The sequence below is a fragment of the Osmia bicornis genome, chromosome 10 (genome assembly GCF_907164935.1).
Source record: "Osmia bicornis bicornis chromosome 10, iOsmBic2.1, whole genome shotgun sequence".
Classification (NCBI taxonomy): domain Eukaryota; kingdom Metazoa; phylum Arthropoda; class Insecta; order Hymenoptera; family Megachilidae; genus Osmia; species Osmia bicornis.
Genome location: NC_060225.1, coordinates 4,831,404 through 4,857,196, shown reverse-complemented (window position 1 = coordinate 4,857,196; position 25,793 = coordinate 4,831,404). Strand labels below are relative to the sequence as shown.

At 43.7% G+C, this 25,793-nt stretch overlaps 1 protein-coding gene across 1 annotated transcript; it reads right to left on the bottom strand.

Annotated features, from left to right (window-relative positions):
• Positions 1-469: 469 nt before the first annotated feature.
• LOC114873875 (runt-related transcription factor 1-like) lies at positions 470-25,788 on the bottom strand. Its single transcript, XM_029182636.2, has 6 exons — positions 24,812-25,788; positions 24,207-24,437; positions 19,889-20,002; positions 14,113-14,391; positions 2,445-2,615; positions 470-1,589 (listed from the first exon to the last, which is right to left on the bottom strand). Exons 1-6 carry the CDS (start codon positions 25,065-25,067, stop codon positions 1,123-1,125), a joined length of 1,518 nt encoding a protein of 505 aa, XP_029038469.1. The 5' UTR covers positions 25,068-25,788; the 3' UTR covers positions 470-1,122.
• Between the last annotated feature and the right edge of the window lie 5 nt (positions 25,789-25,793).

Below are 25,793 nucleotides of genomic sequence, written 5' to 3'. Positions count from 1 at the left end.
GCTCGTAAAAAGGATTATCCCTCTGCGTGTCGAGAGACAGAGACGAACCGTTCCTCTGCGGTCTGTTTCCATGTTGAAATAAAGATTTTTCTACTTGAACCACCCCGAAATATATTTCTTCCCGTACTATAGATACTCAAAGACTTCTAATAAAATTCTAATAATCGTAAATCAACTACTTTTAAATTAACAGATCTAAAAATCTTCTAAGAATATCCAAAATTTAATTTAATCATCGTTATCGCGACTCTCTCCATGGTCCGCCGCTCGCGGATCAAAAAACTCATTATATTAGGTTTCTTAATTTTTCAAGAAAAGGACCAATCAACTGTATTCGTTACCCTTATATAGAAATTAGAATCTATAACTCATGTTTCGAGTTAAAATTAGATATAATTTTCGTTATCAATGATACGCGATCGTTCGCAAAAAATGACATTTATTGCGTTCAGGTGAATCACAGGTATGTTGATGGGTCTGGTGAACGGTAGGATTCGGGAACCTGTTCATCCAAGGTTTTATTTCATGGAAAATATCTGTATTTACAACGTTACATGACTAATCTTCCCACTTCGCGGACACGTTCGATCGGGCTGTCGGTTTATAACCGACTGGCTCCGCCCGGATCTTCTTATTCCACACTTTTCTTTTTTTCAAGCAACAATCGGGAAGGAATAGTTCCTTTCTAACACCTTAGACTTTCTCACGAGTTTGTCACCTCGTTTGTGCTCCAGTTTTCAATCGTTCTCCTCGCTGTTCCACGAAACATCGGACACTCGGCGCTTGACCGCGAAAAATCTCAGCGAATACGATCCCCATCGATCGGAACTTTCATCGAATACTAGCATTACCGATTGCGACTGACAAGTATCCGGCTACTCGACCGAGCATAGTAATCGTTCGACGGTTTTATATCACATTTACGACAAAATTTCTCCCACTGACAGTCAATTTTCAACCAGATTCCTAAATTTCATTGAAAGATCCTCAGTAAATCTCGAGGTTCTAACCACAGAAAATAGCATTCCAAGATCTCTACGCTTCCTTTCCTCACTTTTCACATCCAAACTGATCCTCGGTTCTTCTCCAATCATCTTCAGAATTTTTATCACCAGCGGAGTATCAATAAGGTCTCCAAACGTCGTTCCTCTGCTCGCTTTCCTCGCCGAGCACCCCGATCTCTAACCTGTTGCTGCTGATAGAGATATTGCTACCAGCTATCGCGATATCCCCGTCGCTTAAATCACCGTGAAGGTGAAGATGAATCTGATTCTGATTAACTGTGCTGTACTGATGGAGAACCATGTGGGCCGCCGGACTGATGTGGTTCTGGCTGGGATTGTTGTAGTAGCCCGGGTAGTTGGTGTTGTAATTGTGAGGTGCGACCGAAACCGGCGTTGCCGGTGTCGGTGTCCAAGAACCGTAGTGGTAGCCTAGACTTCCGCTACCGGTCCCGCTACTGGCGAAGATGTCCGGCTCGCTCGGTTTGCTGGGTACCAACGGCAGTGACAACGACGATGTCCCGTGGCTTGGATACATGGAAACACAGTTTGGCGTGTACGTATCTTGCTGGCTGTCTGACGGAAGCACTGTAAGATCGAAATAGACCTTGTGTCCAGTCATAGTTCAGTGGATCAATGGTGGATCGAAGCGATTGGAAGGTGATTTGGAGGCCTGTCGCTGGAGTACGTGCATGGGCAGGAACGGTTTCAGATTTCTGGAGCCATGGGTGCTAGCGAGGGTCATCTTGGATCAGAGATTGAAATTTAAGGGAAATGGACCTTTGACACCTTAATTTGGAGCTGTGCATGGTGGATCTTGGATGCTTGAATAGTAAGCTAAATGTTAGAGTATTGGAGAGAATGAACAGCTCATTGATAAATCGTTCAATTATTAATTATTCTTCCTTTATTAATTATAATCAACGAAATGGAACTTTAACACCTTAATTTAGAACTGTGCATGGTGGACTTTGAATGCTTGAATAGTGAGCTAGGTTTTGGAGTATTGGAGAGAATGAATCATTCGATAATTAATTATTCTTCCTCTATTAATTATACTCAACGAAATGGAACTTTAACACCTTAATTTAGAACTGTGCATGGTGGACTTTGAATGCTTGAATAGTGAGCTAGGTTTTGGAGTATTGGAGAGAATGAATCATTCGATTATTAATTATTCTTCCTCTATTAATTATAATCAACGAAATGGAACTTTAACACCTTAATTTAGAACTGTGCATGGTGGACTTTGAATGCTTGAATAGTGAGCTAGGTTTTGGAGTATTGGAGAGAATGAATCATTCGATTATTAATTATTCTTCCTCTATTAATTATAATCAACGAGCTGTATACTCTGCAGTGAGTCACGTAGAGGAGGAAGAATCGAATGATGTCTGCGTTACGGGAGCGACGAGGAAATGTCAACGTTCAACGAGTACTCACCAGCAGGTAACGGCATAGGCTCGGTGGCTGGATGATGAGACAGGGATTCGTTCAGATACGAGAATGCTCCACCGGGAATCGGCGAGAAGGAACCACCGCTGCTTACCGGAGGCGCTGGATAAGATGGCGCCGCTGATGAATAGGTCCACTCGGTTGCGCCTGCACCCGTATCTGCAACAACACGATTGCACCTTATCAGTAACGGGGGGAGGGGGAGATAACGAGGGAAACTGAAAAAACGATATTGATTTTAACGCTTTCCTGACGACTCCTACATTCACCTAATAATTCACTATTTTCTTTCGCAATATATTAATTAATAGAAAATTTTAATTTTTACTCGTATTATAATTGAAATTGTTGTTCAGCATCAACATCAAAAGCGAGCGGTATCGCTCTCTGGACGAGGGTCGAAACAATTAGCCGATATTAATTATCATCTCGTGAAATATTTATCGCGGACTTCGCGACTTCCGTCGGACGTCCAATGAATTTCCAAGTACCTCACCGGCCACGGAGGGACACGAGAGGCCGGTAAAAGTTACGGAAACAGAGAGGAAAACGTAGCTCGGCTGAGTCATCGATGATTCGGCAGTGAAACTTTTTACCCGTTCGCCTATTCGACGAATGCGACGATTACGAAATTACGCTGGAGACAGATATACCGTGAGATCGCGGGAATAATGTTTCACGAAAAGATCCATCATGGACTGACACACAATATTTCACCTCATTCTTTTTTTTCCCTCTCTTTTCTTCTGCCTCCTCGATGAGCCGTTTCAGCTTTCATTCGACAACTGTAACACTAGAGTTTCCTTCCCGTTCTCGACGGCCTTCGATCCGTTCGCTTCGAGCGTCCTTTATTCTTCCATTAAAATTGAAAACTAAAATTGAATTATAATCGCTGCTAATAATCGAGTAATTTCTAATTTCTTCGAAGTCGACAGAATTGAAGGAACTCGCTGTTACAAAGCTGTGTCGCATACGCGATGACTAGACTCATTTATTAGCGGGAAGAGTCGACGGAAAGTCCGGGCATTGGTGATTCCTCGCGGGTACCCGTCGAGCGGATGACAAAACACGCGTGTTCCAGGAACACCTTTTCGGAGCGGCCAAGTGTGCACCAACGAAACGTGACTACTTATTATCCGACTTCGAAAAGGAGGAGGATACTCAATTCGATAAGTATATTTTTTTTATTATTTTTTTCAAAATCGTAGAAATCAGCTACTGTGTAACCTGGCCATCAGGAAAGTTTCCATAGAATCAATAAGCGTGACATCAGATGTCTGATCATTTTACCTTATAATTGTAGTCATTTTAAGCTCAAATCTTATTCAGAGGAAAAAATGATCTGGGTTTCACCAATTTCTTTGGAAACATCCTCGAACGTCATCGAATAACAAAGGGGAATCATTTCACATTTTTTCCCCTGTTGGATAGAAAGATTCGTCGTGACATTTAAGATCGAAGTTCCGGAACAGGTGGGTCAAGGAAATCGTAGGGAGAATTGATTAGAAAACCGTCGATTTGAATGGCCGATAAATCTGGTGTTTCGCCATTGACTCGCGACTGCACGGTTCGTAATCTCGGGTCGCCTTGCGAGGAGCTGCTGCGCGCAAGAAAATAGTCGGCGGTTTTGTAATTAACGGTTGCTAATTCCCTCGTAAACTTACGGACAGGCAAGCCTGCACAAGAGTCTTCCGAGTTAAATTATTTAACCTGTTACGTTCGAACGCGTCTTTCGCAGACGACGAACAGGAAACTTCGTATTTTCATGATTGATGGAACAGTAAAAGTAACTTAAATTGAATTTTATATCAGGCCCTTTGGTTAAAAACGTCCTCAGAATCATAATTAATAAATAAATAAAAATTCTTCTCGAAGGTAATTTTCTTACTTTTTGCCTCGAGGAGCAGCCTCGGGAGATAAGGTCGAGGTCGAAGGGTGTAGGGTCCTCTGGCAAAACTGTCGTTACGCCTACCGGCCGTGGAAGGTCGAGGTCGTTTCGGGATTCTCAAAGGGGACCGCCTAGGGGATGGGGGCGTGCGGGTGATTACCGAAAATGGCCGTGTATTTGCCGCAATTACCGGAACAACGGTAACAAAACAAAGGCAGACACCATGGGTCGCTGTTCGGACGACCATCTGTTGGATAATAGTCCGTTTCGAGGCTCTTCAGGGAAGACGAGGAGGATGCTGGTTCTATGAACCACAGAAGTTGGAGAGAGCCAGTTTGTTTCACGGTGAAAGCGACAGGAAATTCATCCACAATCTTTTCCCCTTTCGATCATTCTCTTTACATTATTTTTTTTTTATACTCTATTATTCGTTAACCCTTCTTTTAATTAACGTTAGAATTACCGACGTTTGATTATTACTAAATAGATAAAAGATGAAACATAATTTAATATATACATTCATTCTTTGGCTCGATAACAGTGTACATTTTAACAAAAGTACCTCGACAAAATTTATAATTTAAAATAAGAATCTGGTAGTTCTAGTCAAACTTTGAACAAACGCAATCCGTTTGCAATTGAAGATTTTCGGACGGCGGACCATGGAGAGAGGCCCCCAATTTGAACATCCTCGTTTGTTTCGTACGTCTGGGTCTCAGATTCCGCTATCCAAGGATTAGTAACGATCTTATTAATGATATTGTACATCAAGCATGCAGCTGGTGGTCCATCAAAAGGATTCTTTAAAGAATCAGAGATGCGTAACCTCGTCATTGATCCTGACCGAAGGAACGCGCGAGTCCTGACCAAAGGAACTGGCCGAGTTGTATACTACTTCCTTCTGCTGGTGTCTCTCTCCCACCCTGGATCTCCCTCAGTCGCTCTGCGGGTGTGAAACCACAGTGAGGTGGTTTTGGTGCTTAGTCCCCCGACCAGCCATCTACTTAACGAACCGTCCATTGACCGCCGTCGTTTCGTTGTTTCTCCGTTTTTCTCCCACCTAACCGAGCGTTCTACCATCTATTCGATCGACCTCATCCTCCACTTGCATCGATGCGCTTAGCTGCATCGAGGATCACGTTAGCTTCTCCAAGAACATCCTTGGAACCGAGGACACCGAGACTTATCTCGTTTCATTCATCCTTATTTACGGTAGAAAATGAAATTCGTCGATTCGTCGATGTTATACGATGCAGGAATCAAGGTAATGCATGGAAACGACGAAGGGGAGCGTCCAGAGTCCGAAAGAGGAGCGAACGTTAAGAACAAGGTGGAACAGACGAAGCCGTGGGGCTTCGTTTCCCACCGAGATAGATGCACGTTTGGTCGTGTAACGTAAGTCGATATTGCGTCGTCTCGATATTCCTGTTCGACACGAATGTCGACGCACACGTGTGTAGCCGCGTGTATGACACATATCTGTCGGTGAACACCGGTAAAAACCTGCATAACCGTTCCACGGAGGAGGAGAGAAGTCTTATGCATACGAGAACGGCCAGGAAACTCTTGTTGCCTCGCGTATCGCTTACCATCAGCGATTTCTTCTTATACACACCGGCTATCCTGTCCCGAGGATAGTGTTTCTCCTCGATGACTTTGGGATCGCGAGTTACCAGCTCTGCCTCTTATCATTATCCTTCGATGAAAATCGCAGCTGCATTTTTACGAATGCAACTCCGAAACTTGCACTTCTTCTTGAGATTCTTCTTGGTGCAAGGACCTCGATTCTGTTAGCCACCTTCTTATCAATTAACCGAATTTCAATTGAATCCGTGAGAAGGTATCGAAAAAAAATAATTCAGAAAAAACTGAACGGAAAGAGGAATCTGACTACGGTTCCCATTGATTTGAGGAAGAACCATCGAGGATTTTTATGAATGCAGCTCCGAAACTTGCACTTCTTGGGGATGATTCTTGGTGCAAGGACCTCGATTCTGTTAGCCACCTTCTTATCAATTAACCGAATTTCAATTGAATCCGTGAGAAGGTATCGAAAAAAAATAATTCAGAAAAAACTGAACGGAATCGGACTACGGTTCCCATTGATTCGAGGAAGAATCATTGACGCGTTTCGTCAATCTCTCAAACGTGAACGGCTTTCGTCGACGATTTCAATGCCTATGCCGCCGGTAATTTTCGTTCATCCTGCTCGCGTTCACCTTCGTCTTTCATTATTTTATTTTTCATTCAACCATCGGCCATTCAGCTGATTTTCGGCGAACGAGAAAAAAGGAAATCTGTTTAACGCGACGTCGCCCGCAGAAGCGTTTTGCATTCACGCATCGTCGTGCAATTTGCCTCGAAGACGAACAATGGGTATCCTCGTCTTCGAATCGATTCAACGGAGATAAAGAAAATAAGATGATGCTGAGCTCGTTTCTTTTTCACCTTGCCGCTTCGACGCTCCTTCTTCTTCTTCTTCTGTTTTCCCTTCTGGTAGTCGCCTTTCATTCTCACCCTACCCATCGGTCGCGTTTGTAATTTCGAGGGTGAATGAAGAACATGAATGGAGAGACTTCTCACTGGCGTGCCCGGAAACTCATGGGCCCCGTGTTGTTCGTCTGCGATTACCTTCAACTCGCACGCGAGTGATTTTGAATGATTCTCTCATCTTCCGTGTTGCTCGATTTCTAGAGGCTTGCGTAAAATTTCGAATGATGGTTAAAATATTAGGAATAATTTTTAGCAAGATCGCGATCAATCGATATGAAATACACTGATGTGAAATGGTTCGTTCCTGGACGGAAAGTTAAAAGGGAAGGAGTTCAGCGAAAGCGACATCGATCGCTAAATCAATTGATCACGCTTGGATCGTACCGTTGATTGGCGATCAATTAAGTTTCGACTGAGAAAAACAGAAACGGTAGTCGAGGAAAGAAAGGCATCGCATTCTTGTTGCTTCGATGCCCTTTCGAAGCTGAATCCTCGATTTCTGTACCGTTTGTTCGGGTCAAATCAAAAGAAACAATTATTAATTCAATTTTATCTTAATTGTCAGTTAATTTCAAAATGAAACAATTCGAAATTTTCAACGATCCAGGATTAGAAAAAGAAAATTGCTACATTACACGAGAGATTCTCCCCTTTGATGTAACAATTCACGCCCATCGGCGTAATTCAATTTGCCTGCATTGTTAAAAAAAAAAAAGAAAAAAAAATGGGAAGAAACAACCGATAGACGACTAAAATGGTTCGAAGGTAAAAGGAGAGGGTCCGTTGGAGAGATCGAGAGGAGGATCGGTGCCCTCTCGAGCGTGGATCACGTAACTGCCTCCACCTTCTTCTCTTCTCTCTCGCTGCCTGATTCTTGCCTTGCTTAGCCTCTCTTTTCCTATTTTTTCCCCTCTCACGATCTCCTTCTCTTTCGACACGAACCGTCCAATGTACAGGCGATGTTACGAGTACAGGAATTTCGTGTACGATGAAAAAAGAAAAAGGAGCAAGGGCTTCCTTTCCATCCTAATTCCTCTACCTTACCGGTACTTCCGTTCTCCGTTTCAAAGTTTCTTCTACCCTTTGCCCTCCCTTAACCCTTCTGGTGTTCTACGGTCGATCGAAACCGGCTAAATCGATGACCCCGATGGGCACCATGAGGATTAGTCAGAGCGATGGAATCTTTGAAATTTCCGGTCTTTCGTGAGAAATCGTAGAATGCGAAGATTCGAGTACAGGAGACTCTCGTTATATCGCCGCGGACTGGGCGAAAGTTTTTCAAATTTCCACATTTTTAATTAGCAGGGAAAATAAAAATAAATCGAATCATTTTTCTTGGCTACGACATTGTATGAAAATAAAATCTTTCAAGCGGCGATATAACGAGAGTCCGCTGTATTATTTAAGAAGCTCCATGGGTGGGACTTGAAAATGTATCGTCGAACAACCGAGGAGTAATACTTCCGAACAAGTACACGAAGCCGAAGCATCTAATAACGAGTTAACTCGTCTCATTCTCGATTCGTCTCGCGCTTCTTCCCGTTACTTCGCTAAACCGTAAATGATCGTGGCAGGTTGCGAGAGAATTTAAAGGTCCCGCCACGTTTCTCGTAAATCGCAAACGTTCGCAGAAAGGCATATAAGAATTTCCATACGATTCTAGCTGCAACCGTGAGTCATTCTATACTTATCATTTTAATCAACGCGAATGGAGAATATAATTAACCGTTTAACTGGGGAAATTGATGAAATGTCACAGGACGAGTTAATTCATCATCCCGTTGGAATTTTTAAAAAATTTCCAATGATTCAGAATATCATCTTTCGAGATAATTCGATACTGGGTGTGATCGTTAGAAAAAGAGTTACAGCAAATAAACGTCTGTTAACAGCAAAACAGAAAACATCGAGGTGGTCAGGAGCGGTTTTCCGTTTCTTCAGTCGACCAGACCGAGCCACTTATCGGTATAAAAAAATGCCACGCTTTTTGCCCGAGGATTTTCGAGACTTTTTGCCCCGATGTTTCGGTAGGATGACGATCTCGGGATAGAACCGGGCACCGGGATCGTTGGTATCGCGAACCGCTTTCTCGCTTCGCTCGTCCGCTCGATTCTTTCTACGTTTCCAGCCGGTGAATCGACCTCGATCGATTTGCCCGATCGATTGTCCCTCGATCATCTCCACCGATCGATTCGAACGTGTATCCTGATTGCCGGACGGCACGATTTTCGGGCCGACCGATCGACACGAGGAATTTGTACGAATTCCTTCCTTCGTTTGTCCAATTTATTTCTACACGATGCGGTTTAAGAATCCGGCAAAAAGGCAAGCCAGTCGCGGTGTCATTACAAATAATTTCGCGAAGAACTAACGTAACCCGTGTAGTTACAAGAAACGATGCAATTTGTGCTGTCTATTATAAGCAAACACGGATGAATTAACTCGTTTTCTTTTTAATTGAAAATCATTACGTTTGACGAATGTCTAGGACGAGGTATTCTTACTATTTTCCCACAAACGAATTTCTTTTTTTTTCCATCGGAACCATCCTGGGACAGTTCAACTCGAACGACCAGGAATTCGCAACGAGCGCCGTGGGAAAAGCGTGGATGCGTTCGGATCGGAAGGGGTTCGATTCAATTCACCCTATCGAAACTCGTTCGTCTTCTTTTTAACCCTTCCACATGAAATATTTTTAATTATACCCTAAATTTTGATTTGGTTTTCGAAAAAATAATTTAAAAAAAAAATTTTATAAAAGAAGTCTCTACTTCCGGTTATCCGCGGAAGATCCCGATCGTTCGAAAGGAGGAATACGTGGAAACGGAACAACTCCGTCTCGGTGTCGGTGCTCGGTTATTATCGCGGTTCTTGGCCGAAGCGGTCACCACGGGTTTCCTTAAGTCGTCCATCGAGTTGCGCGCCTGATTGGACGGACACGAAGGATGTCGCGCCACCAGGATACGCGATAAACCGAGCGACGATAAAGTTCACCGGGTACCGCAGCACGGGATTTCTGAAATTCCACTTTGCGGAAGCCGAGGATCCCGAGTTTTCCTCGAATAATCCGAGACATCGCCTTCGGCGACCGACTGAACTCTTTCGGATACTTACTTTGGAAAATTATGAGAAGTTTAGAATACAGAGTATTTTAATCTGACATATCCTAATCATTCTAAAAGAAATTATACAAGTTAATAATATTCTACTCTCTCCATGGTCCGCCAACTGTATAACGTTATTCCTACCGTTTTTCAACAAAATGAATTATAACATCCTATGCAAGAAAGTTAACATTGTAGCTCTTTCCATGGTCCGCCGCCTTGGGGCTCTCTCCATGGTCCGCCGCCAGAATTATTCCTACCGTTTTTCAACAAAATGAATTTTCTTAGATAGAGCACGAGCAAGAAGTTTCCAATTGGTCAGATAGAAGGAGAGAAATAAGCACGGAGACCGAAACAACAGTGGTGGCTGTCTGCCGACGGATTTACGAGTTTAATTAAGTTCTGCGGTCGCGTTTGTCATTTTACCGAGCATCGAAGTCTCGTTTGCGACGGACTTGCCTTGTCTACGTTCGTTGGAAATTGAAAGAAAAAAAAAAAATCAAAAAGATCAAGGAATAATTCCAAAGAACAGTCGATTCGAAAGACGATGATTCAGAGAGTGTTAATTACACGTTCTCCTAATGTGTCACCGATCCTTTGGTATTCGCGTAGGCAAGTTTCAACGCGTACGTTAATAACCTGCTGATAGAGTATGATAGGGGTTGCCAGGCTGCTAGGGAGACTCGCAAAAGGAGTGTATGTGACACTTTCCTAATTGCCTCGCGCCCTTTAAGAAAGGTAACCCTTATTCTCCTCTCGTTGTTGCCAGACCTCAGACGCTACGAAGACGCCCCTGCCATTCATCAACGGCAACCGTGCTGTTTAATGAAACACCACGCGTGATTCCGTTCTAAACACCGTGCCTTTTACAGGGGTTGAAATCTCGCGCGAAAAGGGATCAGGCAGTATTGAAATACAAAGTTAATTTTTAAGGAACGATGAATTAACTCTCTAAATTATTCGTGACTTATCCTTCAACTAATATTCCCAACCACTACAAGTAAACAAGGAGTAATGATTCCGTAGAAGCATTAGGCTTCCATTAAATTTCCGCAAAATCTACTGGCAAGAAACTCGACGGGACAATCAGTAGGCGGAGAAAAAGGTAGAGGAGAACGATCAGAAAGGTAGCCGCATTCTCCTTCAACTGTGGAGGCACGTGGGAATCGCGAAATGGTCCCTCTTCGACGACTTTAATCCCCCTTTACCTGGCCAATTACCCGTGTCCTAGCGAAACAGCTAAAGACACGGAATCCCTGTAAACATTTTCCTTAACGCTTCTACAAGGATCGATGTTACCCTTTTTTTTCTATAGACAGATCTGGTATAAATTTCGAGTGGATGTCCTGTTGCAAACGAGGCGAAGTTTTACGACATCTTCGCGGTCGAGAGGAATCCGTTGCATCCGAGCGTACGAGACGTCCAGGCGGACGGAAGGAGTCAGAAGAGAATATACAATCAGTATGATTGTTTGACACCCCATAATCAGCGTCCTTACCCCTACCGGCTCGTCTTTCCTATCTTTGTCTTTCTATCCGAACCGGCAGGACGAAGACTTAGTTCACCTCTCTTCTTTCATCGCGACTGCTCTTCAGGTCCGTTGCCACTGGCCGAGGCTCATTACCCCGATCACGACTCGAGATGAGTACTGCAGGGAAGAAGAGAGAAACGGACACGGTTATATTATAAAGAGACAAGAATAATGCTCGCTTCCCTTTTTTCTTCACCTGCAGACCTTCTGGCCGAGGTCGTTTCACGAACACGCTCGTTTCCACGCGGTATTCCATCGCTGCGAAACGCGGCTGCAAAATATCCGACGATGAGATTTCAGGGAATTATACGATTCTTCATCCGAAAATTTCTTTCCCTTCGATTTATAATCGTAAACGCGGGAACGATCGTGTAGGCGAGATTTAGAGAGCAATCAGACGAGTCAGAAGTCGACACATAGAGAAGAAAGAAGATGATGAAGAAGATTACAGAGGGAAGATGAGGAGGAAGACGGAGGTATTCGATTCAACAACGTCTGGGATGGCAAGCGAACCGAGCCGAAGGTAAAAGAACGAGCACGAAAGCCAGCGAGCGAAGGGCAAAAACAACATGGATCCAACTTTCGATCGATCGAGAAGCGATCGATCGATCCCTGGTATTACGCAGACGTGCACGTGAGTGGTACGTGAGCTCACGATTCCGTCTTGTAAGTTGAAACGGGCCCGAGCAAAGCGGGCCTGAAACGCGTCCGTCGAGGGAAGAAAATTGCATCCACCGACGCTCATTTCGCACTCTATGCTCATTCGTACGTGTGTCCGGCCTCGGATCCGCTCATTAAGTAAGAAGAAGAAGATCACGATGAGAGTTGAGATGAATGAGCGACTGGTAAATGAAGCATTTCTCTTCCAACATCCTTTCCATTCATCTGATAATAGGTGTGAAAATGTTCCCATTACGTCTACCGAGGAACGAATCCTATTGCCAGGAAAAGGTAGAAACAATTTACCCGAGTGTTTCTTCAGGGTGTAGAGGAGGGATCATCATCGTGCAGGATATTGCGTACAATGTGGGTTAAATTGAAAGGAAGAAGCAATTGAACCTGTAATTGAGATTTAAAATAGAAAATCATATACTTTCATCCTTATTTTCTTAATCACTTAAATCCCCAAATTGAAATTTATGACAAAAAATGAATGAAATTGAACGAAAATAAAATATCTGTTCCAAGGTAAAAATTTTCCAGTTTTTCCAAAGAAAATCATACCCCTTCATCCTTATTTTCTTAATCACTTAAGCCACCAAACTGAAGCTTATTTCAAGGTAAAATTTTTCAATAGTTTTTCCGAAGAAAATCATATGCATTCATCCCTATTTTTTTAATCACTTAAATCCCCAAATTAAAATTTATAACAAAAATGTCTGAAATTGAACGAAAATGAAATATCTGTTCCAAGGTAAAATATTTCCAAAGATTTTTAACGGCACAGATTTCCGTCTTGTGGCAAGCGAAGAAAGGGTAAACTTCTCTCCCATAGATGAGGTAATTACAATGGTGGCTGATCCAGGAAGGTGACACGGGTGCAGCAAAGTTGGCCCGGAAGGTAGCACGAGCCTGATCGACGGAGAAGGTGGTGAATGTTGGAGGAGTAGGAGAAGCAGGAGATTAGGGCAAAGAGAAACCGCAACGTAGCTTCAAAGAGGTCTTGCCAGCCAGGGGCGCGTCTACTTAACTTTGATCAGGTCGAGACCGCTGATGCGAGACGAGCCGCGTAGAAATAAAGTGGCTCTACAGTTTCCCGCCTTTTTGCATCTCGAATGATCGATTCTCGATACCTCGATTCACCGAATACATCGAATTACGATAGAACATTGAAAATCCAACTTGTTTCAACGAATACACTAATCAATCTGTAGCTTTCTATCAATTTTTCTTGTAATTAATTAACAATCACAAATTAATATTAAATTCTAATGAACGAATTCAACTTGGCTGGTTAGAACTAATCAACCAGAAGATAGTGTCACGAATAGAGGACACTTTTGTCTCGTGCTATGGAGGAATCAACGGTGAATCGTGGCGAGGGGACGATGGATCAGTGAGAGAAGAGATGGAAACGGCAGGTTGAATGTCGTTATTACGTTGAATTAGAGGGTGCAGAGCCGGAACGAGGTATGAAACTATTACCTCGCGAAACGGCAGACCTCTCTCTCTCCTCTCTTGATCCCTCCTTCCCAATCGTTTCCACGGGGATGGTAGGGGGTGGGTGGGGTTAGTGCGTAGTTTCGTGTTGCTCCACGAGCCACGAGGATGATGTTCGTCGTGAGCGAAAGGATGATGATACCTGAGAAATATCCACTATCAAACAGAAAGAAGCAAACAGAACGGAGGATACGGCTTCCATTTCTCAACTGTTAACCCCGTCTGAACGACGATGATTGGAAAGAGAATTTCCTGTGATTCGATACGAAATCTAACAGTGCGATGAACTTATTTTTAATTAGTAGCCTAATTAAGAGATTTAAATAAAAATGATCTGGAGTATAATTAAAATTTTTGTTGCCACCCTGAAGAGTTATCTTCAGAAGTTTCAAGGCGATCCAAATAAAGTGAAATATTGAATCGCATATATTTTTAAATTACTAAGAGTACAAAATGGAAAATAGGAGGTACAGGACTCACCACCGTGTTGAGGGCTGTGCTTGTAGCAATCCTGATGAGCCGAGGAGCCGCCGGTAGCCCCGAGGTGTGTACTGGAAGCAGGCGATGCGGTCGGGTCGGTGTTGTTGGGGTTGCTACAGGCACCACTAACCGAATTCGTGATCACGTTGTTGCCGACGTGATGCTTACTCCTTCGGTACTGTTCCGTGTCCCGTACGTAGGGGGTGAAACGACTCGATGGAAGGAACGTCCCTCTTGTGGGTCCAGGAACTCGCGCTGGTCCTAATATGTGCGTCTGCCCTGAAAAAGAAATAACATTTCGATTAGATTATTGGTTATATTCAGGGAGGCTGCCTAGGGCCCCCATAAGACGATTTTGTGTCTGAGAATGCAAGAAGAATGTTTACTTGAATATTAATCGCTGTAAATGCAAATCTAAATTAGTTATACAAGCTTTAACGTTAATTTTATAAATTTTATTTGTCATATGATGGAGCGATGGACCCCCGAAATCTCAGGTCCGGCCCTGGTTATATTAACTTCATTTGGAACCAATGTAACATTTAGAAAATTCATTTATTTATTGATTTAAATCCATAAAGGAACGAACCCTTTTATGGAACACGATATACATCAACCCTAAGTGAATACGTAAGGACCCAAGGAGTAATAGTGAACGGAAATTTTGTAATAAGAAGACACAGGAATTGATAATTAGTGCTTTAGTAGCGGCATTATTAAAATAAAAATAATATGAGCTACAAAAGAAAATTCAAATTGGGGCTCTCTCCATGGTCCGCTATCCGAAGAGTTAAAATAAACTGAAGTATTGTCTTATAAGAATGATTTCTACTGGATCATCGAATGGATTAATGAAAGTACTGTCTTATAAGAGTGATTTCTATTGGGTGATCGAATGATTTAACGAAAACAAAAGCACCTCCGTCGAGCGTCCATTCGAAGAGGGACAAGGGTTGAAGATGTTTGTGCAATTAGCCCAATAGAGAGGGATAATTAAGAAACTCGACCGACCCGTGTCTCGATCGACTTCAATAGCATTCCTCGCACATACCAACCACCGGTGAATTGATAGAACCCCGTGAGCCAAGTATCACCGTGTGCCAACATAGCGAGTCTATTGTGTGTCGGATCGCAATATGCACGGTGCATATCGTTACACGGCGATGCACATTATGCGCCACGTGCATAGGCTCGATTGCTTACATAATCATCGAACAAGCATATTTAGTGGCAAAATCGACTGGCTACGTAACTTTGACGTTTTCTAACTCTTCAAACATTTCTGCATTAATCATTCAAGCATTTAAATAAATAAATAACTTTTCTAAACGTTACACTGTTTTTTAAGAAATTATTCTTCCAAATGAAGGACCGGCCCTGAGATTTCGGGGTCCGAAAAAGGGCCCCGTCATGTAAAACCACTCAAATAAAATTTATAAAATTAATCTTAAAGCTTGTATAACTAATTTAGATTTATTTAAAATTTAAAAAATGAGAGTTCGAAAAGTACCTCAGACAACGGAACCGTAGAGAGACGTGATCTTTGCTAATCAAGGGAAGTGGAGCACTTCCACTTCTTTCCCCTTTCCTCCTCGGAAGCGGGCCCGGTCGGAGAGGAAGCGAAGAATGGGAGCCGCGAGGCGCAAATTGTTATTCCTTCGGCCGAGAAGGAACCAGGGGAACGGTCGAACGCGAGGAGGAAAGAAAGAAATGAAAATCAAAGGTGGAAGGAAAGAGAGACAGCGCAGTGTGTTCGGCCACGAGGGCGAACGACAAATAAAGTTCGACCGCAAACTGCACGAAATTGTCGGCGAGCCCAGATGGTCAGCTCTGGCGCGGCAACCGATGCCTACAAGATTATTCCTCGCTACCGACTACCACGATCGCCAGAAGAAACAAGCCACTTCTTCTCCCTTTCTGTTCACCTTCTCCGCGACCGGATCCCACGACTTCTCACGTACCGGACGCTCGTAATACCCCCCGAAACGTATCGAGCATCTACGCGTCCGACAAACTCTTTCGTACGGATCCGCTTCGATGTTTCCATTCAACAGGAGCAAAGTAGAATCAGACGTAGCCGGTGTACATTGGGGATAATTCAGCGTGGATGAAAGAGGAAAGCTTTGTTCGTTTCAAATGATTCAACTATCTTTTATCGATTACACCTTCATTGCCGATGTTTCTGTCAGAAAGGCAGAAAGGCTTTTTAACAGTAGATTTACGGAACCCGTCGATTTCAAGGGTTTTCGATTTTATGCTTAAAAATTCTGAACATGCAAATATTCTGTAGACATTGCATATTGATTTTTAATATATATTTCTACACCTATATTTTATTATTTCATTAATTAACATATGTATAATTTATATAGATCAATTATTACGAAATAACAATGAATAAGAAAAAACAACAGCAAGCAATTTACAATTGTGAATGTAGCACCCAGGAGTCTGGGGTAGGGACCGTCCACGTCAGCCCCAGTGACGAATTCTAGTAAACTAATTGACCCGTGCGAAAAATTCGCATTCAAACATCAATTTTTATATAGATTATTAGAAAAATTGAAATTCAAATTTGTTTCAAGTCATCCAATGTAACTGGTCAATAGCACAAATGAAAGAGCTTGATTCACTGAGTGTTCTTAGAGATAAGAAGCTTTGAGTGGAGAGAAATTCCAGAAAAATCATGAAAAAATCACGAAAGGTAGATGTATTCCAATGCTTGTTGCATTATCTATGCAAGAATACCTTTCATTTAAAAAAAACATAATGCAAATCGGGCAGACAGAACTGCCGGACGAACTCGGAATAGAATTCATAAATTTTTTAAATATATAGATTACCTATATTAATAATTCAAGGATGATTATTAAAAACTCATGTAGAAGCACCTATTTCAATAAAAAATTTTGAAAAAAAATTATGTAAAAAATATGTACGCGGAAAGTGTACATGCAAGATAAGAGTTTACATGTAAAAAATGTATTGAAGACAACAGTAAATAAAAATCTATAAATTTTAAATAAATAATTTACAAAAAAATTGCCTTTTAATATACCCGTCGAAAAGACGGATTTCAGTAAAAAAGGTATAGGTATGTCCGTAAATCTAGCGTTAATTAGCAGTTAATTGATCGCAGATAGGGTGCAGGGTTCAAGGTGTCCGAAAACGAAGATTGCGCCGAAATCTATCAGCGGAAAGGCGGTTAATTACAATAAACAAGAACGATCGTGATATAACACCTTCACCGATTGCCCCTTTTGCCCGTTCCTCGTGGAGCATGGTGAAGCAGAGAGAGAGCAATAATTCCAATCTCCGCAGCACGAGTGGTGGGCTTATCTAATCAAAGTGTGGCGGCTCCAGAGGACGGAAATAGCGCGGCTTTTTCCTCCTCTCTAATAAACGGGCCCCTCCCTCCGCTCGTCTTACGTCCTCCTTCACGAACCGATCAGCCAGCGTTTTCAAAATTTTTGCTACGATCCATTTTCCTTCTGCACCGAATGAAAATTTCACGGAAATCCATCTTGGTTGAAAGCAGGAAATACAAGTTCAAAAAATCTAGGATCAATTTGTTATTTTCCGGTGTAACTTGATACGCTCGAATTTCCAGCTTTTCCTACCGGGGAAAAATCATTTCGCGAACGGAAAAGCCGGCCTCAAACGCGGAGCAATTACTAGCCAAGCAAATTCAATTTCATCTTTTGACTGACAGCGCTCGTCCATCGATATTGTTTTCGATGATTTTCCACGGTAGCCACTTTGTCCCCTTTCTCCATTTCCCTCTCTTTTCCATTCCCTGCCATTTATACCATTGATCGAGGAATATCTTCGAATTTTTCGAATTTTCAAAGAAAAATCTTCATATTTTTCGCATTCTATAATTTTACACTTTCGAAGCGTTAAACGAATTTCTAGTAGATCGACTTGGATGTCCGTTAGTCGGTGTAACGCCTCGTTCCATGCCACTTTTTCAGTATTTACACGAGCTGACGAGCGTCGAATTACAGAAATTGCACGATTACCGAAACAGCCGGTCAAAGCGATAGAAAGGGGACGGTTAAAAAGGGGGAGGAGGGTGGTGATTTTCGATAACAAAAAGCTCACGATTATCGAGGGAATAATGATAGCCGGCAGGTGTCTGCGCTTCGGAATCGTTCGCGAGGACAATGAGAGCGCCGGTTGTTTTGGCCGACGGCGGCCGTACACGGCTGCTCGTTACATAGATTGTCCCTGGTGCGTGCCAGGCCGAGGAGACACGCCAACGTGTTCTGGCAAAACTCCTGTATGCAATATGTCGTGATGCGTGTCCCGCAGGAGTCCCGACTTCACGCGACAACGCCTCGTCCTTATTCCTTCCGCCGGAACCGAAACGGGCCGGGTAGTTTTCAGGATCAAATTTCAATAATTCTTCTATTCGATAATATCGAGATTCGATAGAAAATATCCGGGTAACGTTCGGTAAATTTCCATCGGTTTTTTCTTCACCGCACAGTTTAAAAAAAAAAATATCAATCTCGATGTTTTGATTTCTGGAAACAGGAGAGCTGTCAACCTTTCGCCGTTTAACGTGTAAACGTAATAGCGGATTCTATTTTCCTACCCGTGGTATCGTGAAACTTTAATTCGATCGTTAAACGAGCGACCGCTGGAAAATCGGCGAATATTATAGATTTCCGTGTCGGTCATCGATCGAACCGGGCCGAACGATAAAAATGTCAGCAAAATCAATCACCCGGTGGACCATTTCGAAAAACTCGGAGAAAAATAGAGGGAAAAAAAATAGGGAGGAACGAGGGAACAAACGGACACGCATCGCCCTACGCCTATCAATACTTTATACAACAAATGCGAAACGTCCGCAAAAAGCTGCCGTATTCGCGGTCGACTCCGCAACGGCTATTAATCTGATATCGAAATAACAGGCATTTTTTTTCCTGTTTCTACGGATCAAGCCAGAAATAGGTGGCACTCGTTTAAACTGGATCGTCCAGGATTTTTCGAACCCTTCGCTTTCGAATATTTGTCCACTGGACAAATATTTATGAAAATAAACGTACGCTCTGTGGATTCATTATTCGCGATTAATTAAAAAATACCGGGATTTAAATCACTCGGTTTTCCTGGATTTTCATTATCATTATTTCTACCACTTTCATTCGTTTTGACACGTTTTATTTTCCTCGTGAAAATGATTTTTATTCGGCAATTAATGCGACAAAGCATAACATTAATTGAGTACAAAAAATTTAAGAAAATTATTAATTGTATGAGTTGGAAAATTTATTTTACCAGAAATTAGAGAAAAAGAGGAAAGTGAATTTTCCTCGAAGAAAATTAGCAACAATGACACGGGGATTATTTGTATATCAATCCCGTGTCGCAAATAAGCGGTCCACGGGGCCGGGTTATATCAAGCATGGTCAAGCATCGATAATTAACGAATATTTTTGGAGGTTTTCATAGTATATTACGTTAAGTGGATTACTTTTCGCGCGGCAGCGTGCTGGTAAAAGCATTGTCCATGTATAGCAGGAGGCTTGGTGAATAGCTAACCCAAAACACGCATACGCGTGGTACGCACGTCGACCACTGCATCATCGCGCACCATCTGCTCGGTAATGACTGGCCATTACCGCGTATAGGGACTTTCGTTGAATTAATGGTACATTTTCAGGGAATCCACGGCCAGTAGCCAGCCGGCGTAGCCGCGGATAGATCTCGCGAATAGATCCCTGGGATCACGTACCAGGGAATGGAAAGTGTTTGATCTACTCACTCGTTTTAGAACGCGGTTCCCTCGGTCCATCCACTGTCACCTTGATGGCCCTCGTGTAGGTCGCCACTTGGGGTGGTGTGGTCGACACCGTGATGGTGATACTAAAGCTTTTCCCTATAACACAATTATTCAACGTTATTTCAACCTCTCGTTTAATTAAACGACTAAGTAAAGTGACGTTCATCCTGCCGGTCTTATTAATTATTCACTTTAAAATTATAAAATTCAAAGAGATTTGAAAATATTCGCTTAACCTTCCGAGTGTTTTATGGTTGGTAAAAAAATTCTCAAAGTATCCTTGTTTCGGATCAACACCTCCTTCCCGCGAAAGCAATCTGTTTTTAAGTGGTTCAACCGTGCCGACACAAAGTAACTCGGAGGATAGCCGAAGGGTATAAAATACAGGTTGACTTTAGGAGGGTGGAGGAAAAGACAAGGGGCTCGTTCGAACGGACAGCGGCGAATTACAAATGCATATTAGCGAGCGATGGGCCGTTTAAGAAAGCGTAGTCAATCTCTGTGACGGACGTTTATGGAGAGGGAATTAATATACCCGGACCATCAACCTTAAGACCTTCACCGGTGATATACGCACACCGCTGCTCCACCCCCATATGTTCCTTATTTCTACCTTTGCAACAGGGATACTCTAAGAGACTTAATAATCATTGAATAATTTCAATGATTTTCAAAAATTTCTGCTTCAAAAATTAGAAGAGTACAATAATTATAATTTAATTATCAAAGTGAAATGAAATGACAAATTTTTAGCATAAAACGTAACGTATTATTTAACCCTTAAATAGTGGAGCCTGGGTCAATCGTGGCCCATTTACAAATGACCAAAGTTAAGTGTATAATTGTGGCTCTCTCCATGGTCCGCCGTCCGAAGATTTAAAAAACGCATTATATGTTTCTTACTTTTTTAGGAAAAGGTTCCATTTTCAAAGAATCTTGAAGTTCAACGATGGTCTATCTAGGTCAGAGGGAATGATCGTTGACGAAATATGAAGAAGTCGGTTCGTTAGCGTTAAAGAGAGGATATCTAACGTGTCGCGGACATATAGTCGTTTGTGTTGGCGTAAACGTCAACGATTTGTAATTGTCTCCCCTTGGCGCACCCTGTTCCACCTCGCTGTGTCTGTCAACATGATAACCGGCATCAAACACCCCCAACCCCGCCGCCCCCGGGAGCTGCAACTGACTGCAGAGAGGAACGGCGTTATATCCTAGTTATACCGTGCCCTCTACCCCCTGCGCCCGACCGCTCCACCCACCCCCAACCCCCGCGAGCCCGCGGTGCTGTCGCTCTCGCGCCCGTCATTGTATCCTTGTTATCGTCATCGTTCCGGCCGAGCGCAAAGTGGCTCTCGTTTCCAGAATACCAAAAATCGCGCGTGTCGCGGTCGCTCTTTCTGGGCGTTCGCTTTTCGAATCGATTAGCGGCATCGATCTGAAAACCCTTTCGACCCTCTTCTTCGCCCAGTTCGCGGTCCGAATGACGTCGAATGATGTTTGTCGTTGACGGATCGTATCGACGTTACAATACCCTCTGTAACGACCCTTTACATCGCCGACGAACGGTTGCGGGTTGCTTTTGGAATCTTTCTATTCCCTTCATTTTCGCAATATCGGAAATATTCGTCGCGGTGTCTAAAGCGAAGCGTTAAAAGCGCGAAGAGGATGTGAAAGGGTTGGAAAGGTGGAGGAGGCTGTATCGTAAGTGATCGAAGGAAGGGGTTCCGCGCGCGACACCCTGCATCCTCTTTCCCTCTGCCGTTCGAGTCCATCGCATTTGGGGCTAATAATGCCGCACGGCCGATTCCCTCCCCTCCGATTCCCGGCCGGACCTGCGGTTAATACTCGATGATGGGAACGGTCATCTGCAGAGACAGGACACCCAGGCTGTGCATTCGCGAACGACGGACGGACAAACCGACGGACAAAACCGGGCCACGCGTATGTACCTATATATATATATATGTATATATATATATGTTCACTATCGCGAGTCTCGGTGCACGTTTCCGTGTGTCGGTGCGTTTCCAACGTGCCGAGGATGAGATGAACGCCATCCGAAACCGCCCACACAACTATCCGAAACCACTCGAAACCGTCCGTTAATACTCGTGGCACCAACAAAGAGAGAGAGAGAGAGAAAGGGAGAAGGTAGTGTATCTCGCGAAGGGCTAGCTGTACCAAGTGAGAGCCAGAAGCTGGGATGGAAAACGAGGGGCTCGGTGGAACGGGAACGTTGGAAGGTCCCGAGTCTCGCAACAGGATGTCTCTGCAATTGTCAAATAATTACTATCGGTGGTAATTTCAGCCGTGTCGATATAGACTGCGGTATATTACTAATTATAGGCACGGGCTGCCTCGGGACCGACGATGATGGAACGCCCGTTTCAGCCTGCAGCCCCTCTTTGATCCGGCGCTACCAGACTACCCTCTCTCTCTCCTTCTTTCTTCCCTGTTTACGAGCGGACCGGAACACCGTGAACCTTCGACCGAGGTGATAATTGCGACGATCCTACGGTCATCCTCCTTTTCGACCACACCGACTTTAATTCCTGAAAAAGATCGTTTCAATTCCGGTGAATCTATGACCCGATTCCATGGAATTTTATTTCAACTTCAATCCTCCGACTCCTGGTATCCAAAGAATTAATTTATTAAAGATGAACGAAGATCATCGTCCCTCGGGGAATCATCGAATTTTCTTCGGGATCGGCGATATCGATACAACGCGATAGGATTCAATCAAATTAATAAGTCGCGGAAACAAAAACCTCGATGATAGGAGGGTAACCTACGCCCGTTCGCGGCCGGTACGAGCGCACCGGGGGTGGTTTGGTCAATCGTCGAAATTGAGTATTACGGATTATCGAGGAGAGATGGAGGAAAAAATATCACCCTCGCTAAAACAAAAAAAAAGAGTCGAACGAAATAGAAAAAAAAAAATTGATAAAAATGAACAAAGGGATCGAAGGATTTTGGCGAGGGACGTGTCTCTTTCGCTAATTGATTCCGGGGATAACAGTGGTCCGGTGTCAGGAGGATGAAATCCGCTGACCCTGCACTTCATGATCAAATCAAATGAAACATAGATGATGCTATCGACGGGCATGCAACCGGCGGGAGTGCAGTCCGGCTCGTTAATTCATAAATGTATCCTCCGTTGCGTGGGGTGCAAAATGCATTTGTAGGAACAAACGGGTCTACATACCTGCTGACCCGTGTGTTATATAATCGTCGTTGATCGACGCGCGTCCCTGAAATCCGCGACTTAATCGGCGCAAAAACGGATTATTTAAAAAGCCGAACTGGGGGATCATTCATTAAACGGTCGGATCCCCGATACGCGTGTAACTTTGATCGGCTCGTATTCGATGATTTCATTTGGAAATTGAAGCATCGATCACCCCTTTGCCATACAAATATAGATTCAACAATTGCGGTTTCACGCGGTATTAAACATTTTTAACGATTAATTAAAACGCGAGCGAAAATGAATGCTAAGTCGAAAATCCTTATTTATCGGATTTCAGAAAATAATTTTCTGAATTTAGCGGGTTATTTGATCGTACGAGGGCATCGATCGGATTCGCTTGAATTTTTGGGAACTTAGCCTCTTTCTCCCCAGCCGACGGACGATGATTTCTGATTAACGGCCAGTTGTTTCGGATGCTAGGTCGGGGGCAAACGGCGGACATCGAGTAATGACTCTGGGGGCGGCGGGAGCGAGGGAACTCGCGGATACGAAGGGTTGAAAACCGACAGGCGGGTCGAACGGGGTTCAGGCCGGTTGATGACGATGATGATTACAATAACCGTGGCTTTTAGAGGGTCCGAAATCACGTGTACACGCCTATGCCGTACAGATAATTTACTGGCTGCCTTTTTTCCGACTACGACTTACAAAGCGGACCACCGCTGAAAATGACACGCGAAACCTCAAAACTAAACCTCGCTGTTACCTCTGTCCATAACTTGGACGATATCGCTACCGCGGTTTCGATCGATTTTTAGACAAACACAGAAACGATGCAATTTGCAATTTCATTTCTACATTGTTCAAAATTGCATGAAATTTGTTGTTACAGAAAATAAAAAAATAGTGTACTTATACACTTAATTTTCCTTTAAATTCTAGGAAGTATTTTAAAAAATTCTAAATATTTTTATAAATTTATTCCAGAAGCAACTTATATAATTTTTAAGTCTTTCTACTGATTTAAGTTTTCCATTGTAAAGTTTTGTCTATGTTGTATGATAAACTATTTGGACAAGGGTTAATTGATGTGTTTCAGACACTCACCCCTGCCGCTTCTACCGACGAACCTGAGGTCGTTGAACTTGGCGACTTGGTTCTTCATCAAGGCAGTGGAATTTCTTAGCTCGGCGCAACAGTTTTCGTCGTTGCCCGCTCGCACTGTCACCAGAGTTCCATCGCCGACCTCGCCCAGGGCGACGACTTTGAACGCCACCGGAAGCGCCTTGTTGGACCGCCAGTGGGTCGGTAGTTGGCTGCAGAGAAAATACGGCGATCCTGCACAAAATATGCAGGATTTTAACTTACAATATATAACTCCAATCTTATCATAACAAAGTAATTACAAAAGTACTGATTGTGTTTTAACATTGGCAAACAAAATGGCTTCTAAGACTGTAATAACCTTAAATTTTAATTCTTGTATAAAATTACAGTATACATCTAACACTCCTGTTAGGTTAGAAAAGGAATTCTTAAAATATTCAGAGGTTAGTACCAGTTCAACATTCTTTTTTAACCACGTCATAAACTGAATCCAAAACACGCCTGCATCAAAACATTCCGTGCCAATCATTCGAGTGAAAAATTCCTGTAAATCGTCGCTCGATACAAAGAAATTCCAGTAACGCAATAATAAATGAAACACAAACCTGTTCGAACCAATTCACCGGGGTGTTCAGCCTGTGCCTCGCCGACGAGCCTCTCGGTCCACCAGAGCTCGCCGACGGCGGCACCCTCGCTCATTTCGCCACCACCTCCCCCGGCGTCGACGTCGTCGGCCTGTTGGTACCTGGTGTTCACCCCTTGAAGAGGCGCCAGTGAGGGGCCGCACGGGCCGGCGCCTTCGTGGGATCCAACGGTGGCGTAATTCTCCCCGCAGCCCACCGAGCCCACCGGTAGATGCATCACATCGGCCAGTAGCCGCCCCTCGTCGCCGAAGCAGGCACCCTCCGGGCAGGACGTCGTGATTTCACTTGCACAGCCCCCGCGGATATCTCCTTCACGGCTACCAGCTACTTATCCGGCAGCTCCACTTATTTTCCACGCGACGGATAACCTCGCTGTTTACCAACACGTTCATCGTATCCCCTTCAACGCGCACAATATCATCATCGACGACATCGAAAACTCTTTCGATTCCATCGTAAGCGTCCTCGTTACTGTCTTCCCGCCAACGCCATGTTTAACGTATCGATATATCGCCGCGATACACCTTCGATTGAAAAAGGTCCTAACCTCCCCCGCCCCGCCTGCCGCACTTCTAGTCCGCGAGGTGTCACTATGTTATTACTAGTCGATGCAAGATCTCTGCATCGATTTACGAATCTATGCAATCACACAGCTCGATGACGTAACACGCGAAACGCGAACTCCTACAGGTTGTCGGTGAACGGATATCGATTCTCGATCGGTGACACATACGATTCGACTGGCACTTCTGTATCGTAATGGCGGCTCGTCGGTGACAGTTCGGTGACACAGTTGTTCGGTAATCGCGGTGTAAATGGACGATCTGTACGACGAAAGATTTAGACGCGTCCACACGAACGTCAGTCGCGGTCGACGGTGCGCGACGTAATGCCGGCGGCGCGGCTTTGGCCGCGTGTTCCGCGTAAGCGGCCCGGGACGGCC